The following is a 13,981-nucleotide window of genomic DNA, read 5'->3' as shown; positions in this document are numbered from 1 at the left end:
CATATTAAGCATGATGGGTGACTGTTTACATCAATGTTTTAGGAGAGAGAAAGTCATAAAGTGACGGACAAAAGTGTCTACTGCAACGTGTTGAACTGGGAAAGGACAAGAGGATGTATTTATTACTATCCAATAGTTTTTAATCAATTAACCCAGTAAATTGGTCAGTCGGCTTAGCTTCTTTACCCAAGTAATGTTTTCTATTAAATTCGGCACACGGATTCCTGATCAATATTACGAAGTAGAATTTTTTTAATCCTATTTAATTTCCCATATGCAAATCATTAGGAATCGGAGCCTTGTGTTATTTTAACATGTTGGAAATCATTCCGATGACAATATGAGCCTTCCCTAATGGGCGGCTAATCCGGGGAGCTGCGGCGGAGCCGACTGTGCATGTAGATAGGGATCTGTGCATGTAGATAGGGATCTGTGGTTGTGCTCAGTAAACTGTAGTACAGGGACGGATGGGGGGGGGGGGCGGAGGGCTCGCGTTCCTTTCTTTGAAACTCTCCAGCGTAACAAACAGGCTTTCCCTTCCTGAACAGAAACCCTGTACATCAGCAGACCGCAGGATGAAGCTTGTACAGACGGACGGTCGGAGGGAAAGCAATCTGTTGATGTTGACAGAATTGTTTTGGGTGAAATGGCCTCTAGTGCCACGATAACAGTGTGCGGTGTTTTCATGTGATATAAACGCCGTCCAAGTTTGATCGCTCGTGCATAATACAAGGTACATGTTTTCCACGTCTGTCGACTGCTAAAGCGTCTCGCAGACACAAACTGCAATCAATGGGTTGAGTTGCAAACTTGAGACAATTTACATTCAAATAACTGAATGACCTCAAATATACGAGGAAATGATGGAACTCGAGGTGAAAAGAACGTAGCTTCCAATCCTTATGGAAGGGGTGCGGAGCAGAATTGTCAAATGTTTTGTCCGCTTGTGAAGCACTTGGTCACCGTGTGTTTTAAGAAGTGCTGTACGAACAAGCTTTACGTAAAGCTTTACGCTTGTCTTGAGTCAAGCGCATTCGCCGCTTTTCCCACTGCATCACACTGTTGCCGTCGTTTGAATTCATCTGCGCTCGAAAAAAAAACGTGGCCCGGGGTCAAATTCGAGGGCAAGTCAGTGATTCCTGCATCTAAGTCGATACTAGTTTCAGGGCTTGTTTTGACCTTTAACCATCTTTGATGCCATGGGTAAAATATTTGGCACAAGCCCTGAATACCCCTCAGCTTGGGAATGCCTGCCTGCGTTTTAGCAGAACGGCTTTCATTGCTGGCTCAAGTGGGCTGCACTTGTTGACAATCACATCTCTCTTAGATTATTGATCTCTTTGCGTTTTGTATCTTTGTCACCACATTGTCATTGTCTTCACACACTCTCCTCCATCTCTTCACCCTCTCCTCTTCCTCAAGTCTTTACAAACATGAACACAGCCTCATGATGCTGTACAGTGTGTGAGCAAGATACTATAAAGGTGGATATGCGCACATACTGCATGAGATGATCATCTTTATACAAAAGGAGATGTTGGGAGTAGGTTGGATGTTCCTGATGGAGAAAGATTTCTGAGGGTTGGGCTTTGCTGTGAGCTGAAGATAAACAAAAGGAGATGGGGACAAAGTGACGGTTTAAAAAAAAAAAAAGGGGGGCCGTCACACGAGGCGCAGGTGAGACAGCAAAGGAGCAAATGCAGGAGAAAGATGATCCAGGGGAAATGAATGGGCCTGTAGATTTGTTTTTGTTTGTACTAGCTGAATAAAACAAGATGAGACGATTAAAAATGACAAAGGCCAAAGAGACCGCACTTTACGGAGGTTAGTGACATTTGACTTGTTCATAGTCAGGGTTAGTCAGCGAGAAGGAACAAAAGTGAAGCTCTTGTGAATAAATACAGGATATTTAACGGAGGAGCGTAATTCACCTTCAATATATCTTCAAAAGATCATAATGTCCAGACAGTGCGGCAAGTATGAAATAATCAAAACAGGTCCGGCTAAAAATTATTTAATGTTTTAATCAAAGTAGGATTTTTTTTTTTTTTTTTTGAACTTTGCATTAGAAAAGTAGAAAAGGATCACAATTGCACAATTTGCTTGGAGATGCCAAGGGACGGAGGACGGTCGAGGACAGTTTGCTTCCGACAGATCTTTCTTTGGTATGAATGCAGCCACTTCACAGGGAGCATTCTCTAATTACAAATATGGATTCGACTCTGTGGAGTTGCGGCCTTAAGGTCGTCGCCCGGATCAGAGCTCTCTCCTCAGAAACGCCTTGTAGATGTTGATATCGTGTTTGACATTGCGGTGCACACACTCCACATGGAAGCGTTTGGGCAAGCTGTCCTCGTAGAAACCCGGCGTGGCGTGTTCCCTCCTCATCTTGGAGGACAGGTACGCCACCGCTCCGCTCTGGCACAGGTGAACCAGAGTCTGCAGCAGCAGAGGGTAGGTCTCGGCCAGGTAGACGATGTCCGCCCCCAGCACCAGGTCCCAGTCCGAGCGGAAGCCGAGCTGGTCCACACCCCAGGACAGGGGGAGGACGCTGGGCGGGGCCGACGGCCACCCCGAGGCGGGCGTGTTGGAGAAGACGTTGTTCTGGAGCTGTGGTATAGCCAGCGGAAGATCTGTCAGCGTTACCTCGGCTCCTAAAACAAGATACAAGTATGGAATTTAGGAAAATTGTTCCAAATAACCACGCCTCTTTGAAGACTCTTCTTCACACCTCGCACCACTTAACAGTTTATTTGTTTTTCTATTCCATTCCATGTGAGGCCCTTTATTCCCTTGGACAATCCCTTGGACTTTTATGCAACTTTTCAATGTATCCGTCCCAGTATTTACACTCTGGATGTACTTTCCAGTCAGTCTATTCTGATTCTAAATTGTTAAACATCATTGATGCTATTCTATGTAAATGAGGTCAATATATTGTGAATCAACTTTGTATGTACATACAGTATACTGCATGTACTTGTACTACTATTGGGGGATCTTTGAAAACAATCGATATAGGGTTGTCATTTCCAGTTTTGTCATCACCCCCAATAATGCCTGCTCCACAGTAGGAGTTTAGAGGCCACAAGAATTCTGTTCCTGCACTTATTTATTTTTCAAGGAATTAGACAGATACTGCTCACTCAACGACCTACCTGTTTAACGACCGTTCAGACTTACGACCAGCTCTCAGACCGGTCTGTATTGTGCTGCGTACAACACCGCTGCGTCTCAGGGTCAAGCATCTCATCGCACATCACCCTTTATACACTATATATACACACTATATCTTTTTTATATATATATATATATATATATATATATATATACACACACACACACACACACACACAGTATACATCTCATCTCTGTTCTTTCTTGTTCCCACAGTCCATCAGTATTCACTACACTAGCGTTTGCAATCGCTACGCCCCCTTACCGTGAAATAACACGGATCGTCGCTTATCGACCAATTCACTTAATGACCTGGTCCAAGGAACAGAACTCAGTCGTTAAGTGAGGAGTACCTGTATTCCATTTTGGAGACTCCACACATTTCAAAGCAAATATCTATACCTTTTGTATTTGTCATGTTGCATTAGTTGAGATTTTTTTAATCATGGTGTATATATATTTTTATACTTGAGTTACCGTGACACCACACATACAGTTTTATTATGACTTATAATCAGGACTTGCATGGGCACTCTGCATGGAAAGCTACAGTAGGCACTTTAAGCTGTTTTATAAGCTCAGTTACATCAGATGAAGTACTTTTCCTTCAAGTCAGTAGGCATTTCAATGTGGCACCTCCGCTGGACTCATTTTGTGTCGGGTACTTATACTTTTACTTGAGCGGACGCTCTGGGAGCCGCCTCCCCGCGACCGTTGGGATGTGAATGAAAGCAACCTGCCCAGCCGCGCCGCCAGGATGCCGACCACGCCCGTCCCTGCCCCCAGCTCTATGACGCGCTTCCCTCTCAGCTCCAAACGCCGGTCCTCGAAGTAGCGGCACAGGTGCAAGGCCTGGAGGGGGACACGGCGGGCAAGCAGACGCGTGAGCGCTCGGTTTCTGCGTCTAGCGTGCGTGCGTGCGTGCGTGCGTGTGCGTGTGCGTGCGTGTGTCAACAAAGCCACGTGGCGCGTCTTACAGCGTCCCACACGGGGGCCGCCATGCCGAGGCGGGCGCTGAACACCTGGCTGATCTTCACCTCCTCCCCGCCGAACCGGTACACCCGGTCCTCGCAGAACGTGTCGGCGAACAGGCCGTCGCCGATGGAGAGGAAGCCCCCCTCCCCCTCCGCCTCCGCCTCCGCCTCCTCCGCCTCCTCCTCCGCCGCCGCCGCGCCGCACGCCATTGTACGGCGCACGGGAGGTGTTGTTCGACAACTTTCGGGATTCCGCGTTTCGCCGACGCCGGAACGCGTGGCGCGTCACGTGACGGGGCGTGCAGCCTCCTGATTGGCTGGGGGCGGGGGCGTGATCGCGACGTGGCGTTTGTTTTTGTTTTTTGTTTTTTTTTCTTTTTATATCGCGTTTTCCTGCGATTCATGCTTTTTTCCCCCTTTATTAGCAATTCGTTAAAAAAAATAAATAATCATAAAACAGTAATTTTAACATCGTTTGAATAATATAAACTGTTGGTTATGGGTCGGAATTTCAAACCTGACAGTATAGTTTATATTACAAATGATCATTGTTACAAAGAATAAAATAAACCAAACAGTTTTTTTTTCTGCCCGCTTCAGGTATTTTAATGTGTACAATTTGTAAGGAAGAAAACGGGTGGGTTTTCGGGGTTAGGGTTTGATTCTTAACGTACTTTGAATTTGTTGTTTCAAGCAGCTTCTCTAAGTTTGAAACCTTAAACCGACAACCAGGTACTTTTATTTCTAAAGAGGACGACAAGGTGAACTTCCGGGTCAAAGTACGATTGAATTACTGTTCTGGAGCGATTCAACAAATTGTTCCAAATTATTTTTATTTTACATTTATACAAAACCCCAAATTGTTTAAGTTGAATATATAATTATTGATTAAGTACATTAATAATGTTAAAAATATATCATGAATTTATTTATGGGTCCTCCCACTTTTAGTTTAAATATTGTATAAAAACAACGTTAAGTTGTTTTTTAGATCACTAGCTCTGTAGAACTCACCAATCCAAACGGTGGTAGTCATCTTCTCCTTTGGGCTGCTCCCGTTAGGGGTCGCCACAGCGGAGCATCTGCCTCCAATACCTTGTGTTCTGCGTATCTTCCTCCCTGACACCAACCGCCTGCATGTCCTCCCTCAGCACATCCATCAAGCTTCTCTTTGGCTTCCTCTTTCCCTCTTGCCTGGCAGCTCCATCCTCAGCCGCCTCATCCCTCCTACACGCGTGTCCAAACCATCTCAATCTGGCCTCTCTCACTTTTCCACCAAACTGTTCAACCTGAGCTGTCCCTCTAATGTACTCATTCTTAATCCTCTCCATCCTTGTCACTCCCCATGAAAATCTCAACGTCCTCAACTCTGCCACCTCCAGTTCAGCCACCTGCCTTTTTGTCAGTGGCACCGCCTCTAAACTGTACAACATGGCTGGTCTCACTACCGTCCTGTACACCTTCCCCTTCACTCTTGCTGGAACCCTTCAGTCACAGATCACTCCGGACACTTCTCCACCCACTCCACCCTGCCTGTACTCTCTTCTTCACCTCTCTCCCGCACTCTCCGCTGCTTTGGATGGTCGACCCCAAGTGCTTGAACTCATCCGCCTTCTCCACCTCCACTCCCTGCATTCTCAGCTTTTCGCCGCCCTCCCTCCCATTCAGGCACATGTATTGTGTCTTACTCCTGCTGACTTTCATTCCTCTTCTCTCTAATGCTGCCTCCACTTCTCCAGGCTCTCCTCAACCTGCTCCCTACTCTCGCTACAGATCACAATGTCATCCACCAACATCATAGTCCACGGAGACTCCTGCCTGATTTCACCTGTTAACCTGTCCATCACCATTACAAACAAGAAAGGGCTCAGAGCTGATCCTTGATGCAATCCCACCTCCACTTTGAATGCCTTTGTCACACCTAGTGCAAGGTGGTAGTAGTAATAATAATAATAATAATAATAATAATAATAAACTAAATATCACATCAGGCATCATAAACCTGCAAATCAAATCAAAACAATAATTCCAAGGCCAAGAATTGCTGCTTAGGATACAGAACATGAAACAGATTAATTTTTTTAAATCTGCTCTTCCTTTATAGATTTTTTGTTGGAGGGGGAAAAAAAAAAACATACTTCAGTATAGTACCACTTGATAAAGCTGTTTTTTGTTTTTTTTCTTTACACAGAAATTCACATTAATGACAATGATTTTGCAAGTGTATAGAGTGTACAATTGTGTACGGATCAGATGTCAAATCAACCATTCCATCAATTCATCTGATTACAGATCATTCGAGCAAACATTTTTAAATACACAGAGTTGTAATTAAACTGTAGATGCCTGTTGAACTGACAAAGCTCATTTGGAAATGGCTGTTTTGGACTGACTGCATTACCACATTTTGTCATGTGGAGTCAGCACAATCCCCATTAACTTCAGACTAGATACATTTCACTCAGTAAACAGTTATTCTGTGTTAGAACACTAACCTTTGAATAACTGTAAGTCGTTAAAAAATAAATATTTTTTTATAATACAGCAGTAGTCTTCCATCAGCCTCTATGTGTGCAAACTGCAAGGTAAAAAAAAAAAAAAAAAGTAGTGATTTCTGGGAGGACACAAATAAAGCACAAAAACATCCCGCTGACTTAAGAATGAGCACTTAATAAAAAGTGCAGTTCTTGTAAAATGGGTGTGATTTTGAATTTGCCAAATGAATAGGCAACCTTCACACTGAACAAATTTGGTTGTTTGAGTGTAACCTAACGCACAATTCTTCATTTTATTCTAATACGGGGAAATACTCAAGCACACGATTCATGTAAAATGGAATGAATGAATTTGGAGGAGAACAAGTAAAATGTCTTTCCCCATTTCAACCGTTTTTCGTTTTGTTTCTCCTCAACAGAAATACGAATCTCACAGACGTGACAGACATTATGCACTGTCAGACAAGAAATGTATCATTGTAATTTTGGTTGTCTATTAGGACAACGTATCTCAACCTGGTTAAGACAAGTATTTCCACATGGTCGGTTTCAGGACGAACCCACAACGGGGCCTTGGTGATTTGTGTGCAAGTCTCTTCAGAAAGTAGACAGTGACGTGGCTCAGACATGAAAGTTAATTCTCAAAATGACTCCAAAACGGATGGATTCTGAGGAACTCTCCAGAGGTTCTCCGGAGGATTGAACAGGTCAGCCTTGTTTGGAGTACAAGAATCTCATCCAGGTTCACACAGGTGCACACCAAACACCCAGACAGAAAACAAATCAGAGGAATGCACGATCAAAACTTAGTTCCAAAAAGAATAAGTATTAGAACAATGACTATGACAAATAGGATCAAAATGACCAGCATCTTTCTGTTTTTCTTCTGATATTGTTCAGCCTGCAAGGAAGAAATCAAATCTATCAGATCAAGATCTTTTACCGCATTTAACACACAGTATTTCATATATATGGTAGGGTCTATACTATACTAAAGGAGCTTCATGGATGATGTCTTTAAATTGGTGTCAGTGGTTCTTTGTTATAAATTACGGGATGTTAAATGTTCGGTCAAATTAAACGTTCTGCTAGTTGTACTATTATTATTAAGGAGTATGTTCTGTATCAGTGCACCCTACAATGAGGTCTTGATGTCTATCTTTGATATTGCTTTTACCTTTTGTAACTGTTTCAATCCATCTTCTGTTTTTACGCATGCCTGCTCCACATTGAAGTCAATTCTGTCAAGTACTGTGCCCTGACGGTGGAAAATGGACGTACTGTCGTTATAACATATGGTATGCACATTTGAAGTTAAACATTTTATAGCATAAAGATTTCATTTAAGTGCTGTTGGCATATACATTTCTCCCATGCAGATAAATCACAAACAGTTTCACAGTACATGAATGCAAATGTTTGCACTGGTCCTTATAGGTGGTATGGGAATTATTAACTTGTTACATTTAGTGCTTCAACATTGCTTTTTGGACAAGACATTGATAAGGACATTACGTAGGTAGTGATAAATACCTGTTCCACCACCATACCAGCTAAGTCCCGAAAAATCTCATTCAGGTCTGAGATGGACTGTACGATTTGACGGATCTCCCTCTCTCGCTCCTCAACCATAACTGTATTCTGCTCCACGAGCATGAGCTGATCATCTGTGAAGCCCTGGAAAAGTGAGATTTATTAGTCCTAGAACGACTTTAATGGGTTTTTGAAGGTTCAACGTATAATTAAAAAATATACATCTTAATTGAAAGGTCAGGCTTCTAGTACGTTATTGCTCGTGCTGTCAGAAGACTTATGAAGGCAATGCCACCTAGAGGTGAGCTGATGTGCTCTCAAAGAATGTGAAAACCAGTGGCTCGTGTGGCATAATTTCTACATTGTGCTGGGAAAAGTGTTTCTATTTTCTATTAGCTATAGAAAAAAGTATATATACAGTATATTAGCTATCAGAGCTACTCAAGTTAAATACAATTGCACAGTACAAAACTAATGTCTACAAAGTCATACTATGACCATGGCTGTTCACAGTTAGAGACAAAAAAAATAAAGAAATAATCCATTCGAAAATTTCAAAAGAGTAGAAAGAAACTTTCTACTTCATAAAGTGTATCAACAGCCAACAAAATGGCCTGAGGTCCAGGCCGTCTTTCTGTTTCAAGTAAGCCCTGTCCATGCCAACAGCTCACAGATAACCGACTGGGCTCACTTCTCTGGTTAGAATACATTTAGACCTCAAAGGACGCTCGCCCAAACTGCTGTAGTATGGTTGAAAATGCCTCTTACCCTGTCGTAGAGAGCTAAATCTTCATCCTCCTCCATTAGAGGTCCCGAGTCAAAAAAGTGCTTTGAACGTTCTTCACGATTCTTCATACCTGGGAACAAAGCAACGCTTAAAGAAAGCTGAAGTAATCCTGATTATCATTTACATGGATGATGACTTTGAGATTTTAAGATTAATTTCAGATTCATGGGGTTTATCAAAACGATTGCTTAAAGAATGCGATTTAAGCTTTGAATAGAGCTCTGATAAGGAACAAAGCTGTATAACTGTACATACAGTGTAGAAAGCAATACGTTTCACAGCCATATTTAAAACGGCAATCTAACCAAATGAGGAGCCCTGACCGTCAATCGCTGTCTCAATAGCGCCCAGTGACGTGGAAAAAGCTTCAAGAAGAAAAGCTTCAACGGCCTAGACAACTTCTTACGTTTAAGGTAGCTGGACTGTGTATGCCGAAAATTGGTGGACAGCTCCTGTAGGCTCTGCGCCAGGGAGGAGACCACGTTTCTCAGCAGGCGTTCCTCCTGCTCGGTGCAGTGGCCACAGCGAGACTGCAAGCCTGTCACTGCCCGTTGACACCGGTGGAACATCTACGAGGAAAAACAACTGCAATGTGTGACCCTGCGACCCGGAGAGGTTCCTTCTCCATCGCCCGGACGGCGGATTCATTCGGGCACCTGCGTGATCTCCTGCGTGGTGATCTCTATGGCGTGCTCCTCCTCGCTGCTGTCGTCCAGCGTGGGACGGTTCATGTGCTTGTCGTGAAGTAACGCCAGGTCCTTCATCTTCTGCCGAACTCTTGTGATTTCATATTGAATCTGAAAGGAAGTATTTTAAGAATGAGCGCCAATAAGTCTGATGGTTGCTGTGTCTGTGCCTTGGGCTCGTGTTGTGTTCTTGACTTTTCTAACCTAGATAACACACTGCAACTTCCATGTACAATCCCAAATATTCTTGACAGTTCACAACATCACCCAGACATTTGATGAAGTACTCACCTCGTCTACTCCGTCTACCCATTTAGGTGGGAGTTTTTTGGTGACTCCAATAGCAGCTTCAGGATCCAGACTGATCCCAGACACCAGAGCCATGCGGTCATCAACCAACTTAAAAACAATTGAATAATGACAACACTTTCATTGCCAAAATGTTGTTTCACAGTGAGTAAGTCATTTCCGAAACACAGAAATACTGTATGTATTACAGTAGAAATTTTACACAATAGTAGTTTTCCACCGCAAGTTTAAAGAGCAGTACCTCATCCAGTTCCTAATGTGATTGGCAGATACAGTGCAGTTCCATCCAATAGAGCGTGAGGAGGGAGTATAGACAGAGTTGATTGAAAGTGAGCCCCACAGAGAAGAAGCAGTGATCAGTTTACAGTGATGCATGCACACTCAACACTGACAAAATACCATCATTACTATAGCTACTATTGGTCACAAATAAATACAGAAGAGAACAGTTAAGACACTCACTAAAGTTAATGGATAAAAAAAAAAATGTACTCAGATATTTAAGAATTACCTTATGCTGCAAATATAAACAAACAATATATTTTCAAAATATAAGAATACCCAAAAGAAACAGAAAATAGAAGTTGGCTTCAAAAGGCAGCCTGACTGTTCCTAGTTAAACTGACAAAAATGAAACACCAGTGGACCCAATAATTTAATTACATTGACTGCATGTCAATATGTTAAAAATGTATAAATTATTCTAGTTTATTTATGCAGCCTTGCGTGGACCTGAATAAACAGACTACACAGATGCAGATGAAGTGGACGACGGGTGGCTGAGGTGAGCCGTCTGTTCAGACTGGCTTTTCTTTTATTGTCTTTGTCCAGCGTCTGTAGCTATCCTTTTTATGTCACTATTTATCGTTTATTTTTTTAATCTTATTCATTGATTGGGAAGCACTTTGCAACTCTGTTCTGGATGTGTTATATAAACAAACTTTCTAACTTACATGGTGAATAGAAAAAAACAAAACACTATATGGTCATTGTCGTGTAGTATATTATTACTATACTGAATATTTCTAGGGGTGAATGAAGTATCTATCTAATTTAATCTACATTTTATGCAGTTGGCCTCGTGATCATTTTTAACAAGAATGCTTAGCACCTAATTAGTCCAAACCAGACTAGTTGAGGTAAATATTGTATAGCATTGCAAAATTATCACTATGCATGTCATTGTCCCTACTGACAAGGCCTAAATCTATTTAGGCAGTACTGGTCTTTTGTTTGATTTAATGGAGAAACGGTGGAGCGTGGCAAGTCTTTTATGCGGCAAGTTAAATGGGAAGACTGTCCACGTGATAGAATTAACAACATAATACACATTTTATATCTCTATGATAGTGATTTCATGAATTCTGCCTCGTCTGTAACTACTGCCCCCAACCACACTTTGGGATTGACATACTTTTATTTTATCAAATCTCCATAATGCATCATTTCTGTCCACACAATTTAACAAACGGTTGGTAACCAAAGGAGACCTTAAAAAAATGAAATAAAATAAAAAGTCAGGGGCACATCAGCACAAGATGGGGCAAACCATGCTGTCCAAGCTATAATAAAAAAAACACACCACTTACATGTTTATGTTTCTAATCGTTTACTTGTATAGAGGGACTAAGGGGCGATACATCTAATGCATTTTCCATATTTGGGTTTATTATTGTCTACATGCATTGTGACCATCGTCATAATCCATAAAAAAATGACTTGGCCCCACGCCCCTATGGGAACACTAGGGCTGTCACGATCACGACTTTTGGGATGACGACTTATTGTCATACGAATAATTGCGATTAACGATTTAATTGTCTTTTGTTCATTTTATGCCACATAGCCTGTAATAGTGTAATAATACACCGTCCCGGCCGTTGGGACATTGAACAACTCCGGTTGACGGCTCATTTCCCTCAACCCTGATGGAAACTCACCGAATTGGCGTTTTATTTGTGGCAGCAACTAAAAATGGCTTCACACTTGGCTTTCAAATTCCACTTGAATTTGACCATAGGTCTGTGGCATCTTAAGGACGTTACAAAAATATCGCAATCGGCTCGAATAACAGGAAGCAGACGATTATTGAATGATCGTGACAGCTTTAAGGAACACCACGCAGAAAATGAGGACAGCACACACCAGCAGCATGATTGAGATATATATCTATCTATATATATGTATATATATATATATATATATATGCATGCACACTCAGGCTGACTAGAGAGCTCGGTGGCCGGCTACATGAAAACACACAAAGTAAATAAAAAATGACTGAACGATCCAGACAACTCACCGCAGCATTGCTACGTGTACTCAGAGGACGACGCGGATCGTGTGTACTCACTTGCTCAGCCAATATCTGCCGGTTTTGGATGGCATTGTTCCGCATTAACAAGAAGGCATCGGTCAGACGCCTGGTTGCCATGCTTAGTTTTTACAGTGTGTGTGTGTGTGTGTGTGTATGTGTGTGTATGTGTCTATGGATACGACGCGCTAGCTTTGTGTTAGCTTCACGTTAGTCTGCGGGGAAAAAAACAAACAAAAAAAAACTCGCGGGAAGCGCACCGACATTAAAAGTTAGAGAACCGTTACCGCCGTGTGCTCATATAACTGGGAATAAGACCCGAATAAATAGAAACAATTTCACAAATTCACGTTAGATTCGTTACGTTCTCCGCTTTTTTTTTTTTTTTTTTTTTTTACTGCGAGACGCGGAAGTGGAACACCAACGTAAACACCTGCGTCGAATCGGTGGTACCGTACTTCTCTGGTACGGCGGAGCGCCCCCTGCCGCCTCGGAGGGTACACTAGCCTGTAAATACTGGCATGGATAATGTCAGTGAAAACACACACACACACACACACACACACATACATAATTATAAATAATAATTATGTATATATGTGTGTTATTATTTTATTATTATTTTTCATTTGTAAATACTGTAATAAATAATGTCAATGAAATCACACACACACACACACATAAAAATAGATAATAAACAGAAAATAAATATATCTATATAATGTATATATTTATAAACACACAAATTATATATAGATATATTTATACATCGTTTTTTCTATAACAAATATAATATAAAATATTATTTTTAATTACTATTACTAGTAATTATTACTTTACTTTTTAATTTAATTAATTAAATACATTTTAATTTGGATGCAATGGTTTTCCAATGTAGATTTCCTAGTTTAATCGAAAGGATGTGATAACGATCCATTAAGTTAAAAGTTTGCGCGCGTCTAATGGCGCGTGTTCTGGTTTTTGTGTCTGTGTGTGTGTGTGTGTGTGTGTGCGTGTGTGGGCGCGCGCGCGCGTGTGTATGTTCGCGTCTGCCCGCGTCCACCGGGTGCGTGTGCGTGTGCGTGTTTTTGGTGCGTGTTTGTGCCACTCACTGTAATTATGTGGCAGAGCCCCGCCCCTCCGCCCCTCCTAATCCCTTATATCCGCTCACACTCCGACCACAGATCTGAGCACAAGTACCAGATGCCAGAGGCTCAACATCATAAACATTTTATCACTTTGGCATTTCGCATTTGAGACCAAGTGCCGGTTGTTTTTCCTCCACTTCACGCAAGGTAAGACATGTTGAGAGTCTAACCCTAACCCTAACCCTAACCCTAACCCTAACCCTAACCCAGTGTGCTGTGTCTGTCACTGTATGTGTCTGAATGACACCTGTCAGTCACTTATGAAACAGGGGCTGAATGAAGCGGTCGTGCATGTCAGTGCATCCAGGTTTTAGTCACTAATCCTGTCTGATGGTTTGCCCCTTTAAAGGCCGGATTTAGTTGTTGGTTTTGAAATGACAGCGCAGCTCGCTGAACGAAGCTGTCCAAAGAGAAAGCAGTTGCATCTGACTCCCGTCGCACTTTTCTTGCCACAAGCGGTAGCACATCTTTCACCGCGGTGTCATTTATTTTCCAACGACGTGACCGCCCCGCAGAGAAGCGCCGTGCTGTCTGTGTGATTCATCATCTAGTCAAAGA

At 42.2% G+C, this 13,981-nt stretch overlaps 2 protein-coding genes across 3 annotated transcripts; both read right to left on the bottom strand.

Annotated features, from left to right (window-relative positions):
• Positions 1 to 2,006: 2,006 nt before the first annotated feature.
• LOC307230693 (EEF1A lysine methyltransferase 3-like) lies at positions 2,007 to 4,361 on the bottom strand (the record flags this gene model as incomplete). The annotated part of the gene is made up of 3 exons (XM_080001130.1): positions 2,007 to 2,654; positions 3,918 to 4,029; positions 4,155 to 4,361. 3 exons carry the CDS (start codon positions 4,359 to 4,361, stop codon positions 2,257 to 2,259), a joined length of 717 nt encoding a protein of 238 aa, XP_079857256.1. The 3' UTR covers positions 2,007 to 2,256.
• A 1,862-nt stretch (positions 4,362 to 6,223) lies between these two features.
• On the bottom strand, positions 6,224 to 12,637 carry stx16 (syntaxin 16). 2 transcript variants are annotated; one of them, XM_080000497.1, is made up of 8 exons: positions 12,222 to 12,637; positions 9,944 to 10,051; positions 9,623 to 9,763; positions 9,373 to 9,535; positions 8,948 to 9,036; positions 8,180 to 8,323; positions 7,824 to 7,904; positions 6,224 to 7,547 (listed from the first exon to the last, which is right to left on the bottom strand). In XM_080000497.1, exons 1-8 carry the CDS (start codon positions 12,393 to 12,395, stop codon positions 7,446 to 7,448), a joined length of 1,002 nt encoding a protein of 333 aa, XP_079856623.1. In that variant the 5' UTR covers positions 12,396 to 12,637; the 3' UTR covers positions 6,224 to 7,445. The 2 variants fall into 2 exon arrangements, with proteins under 2 accessions (XP_079856623.1, XP_079856622.1); XM_080000496.1 differs by lacking the exon at positions 12,222 to 12,637 and adding an exon at positions 10,203 to 12,097.
• Between the last annotated feature and the right edge of the window lie 1,344 nt (positions 12,638 to 13,981).

The sequence above is a fragment of the Zeus faber genome, assembly GCF_960531495.2.
Source record: "Zeus faber genome assembly, chromosome: 5".
Classification (NCBI taxonomy): Eukaryota; Metazoa; Chordata; class Actinopteri; order Zeiformes; family Zeidae; genus Zeus; species Zeus faber.
Note: the sequence above shows the minus strand (reverse complement) of the source record. Positions and strands in the feature narration are given on the sequence as shown.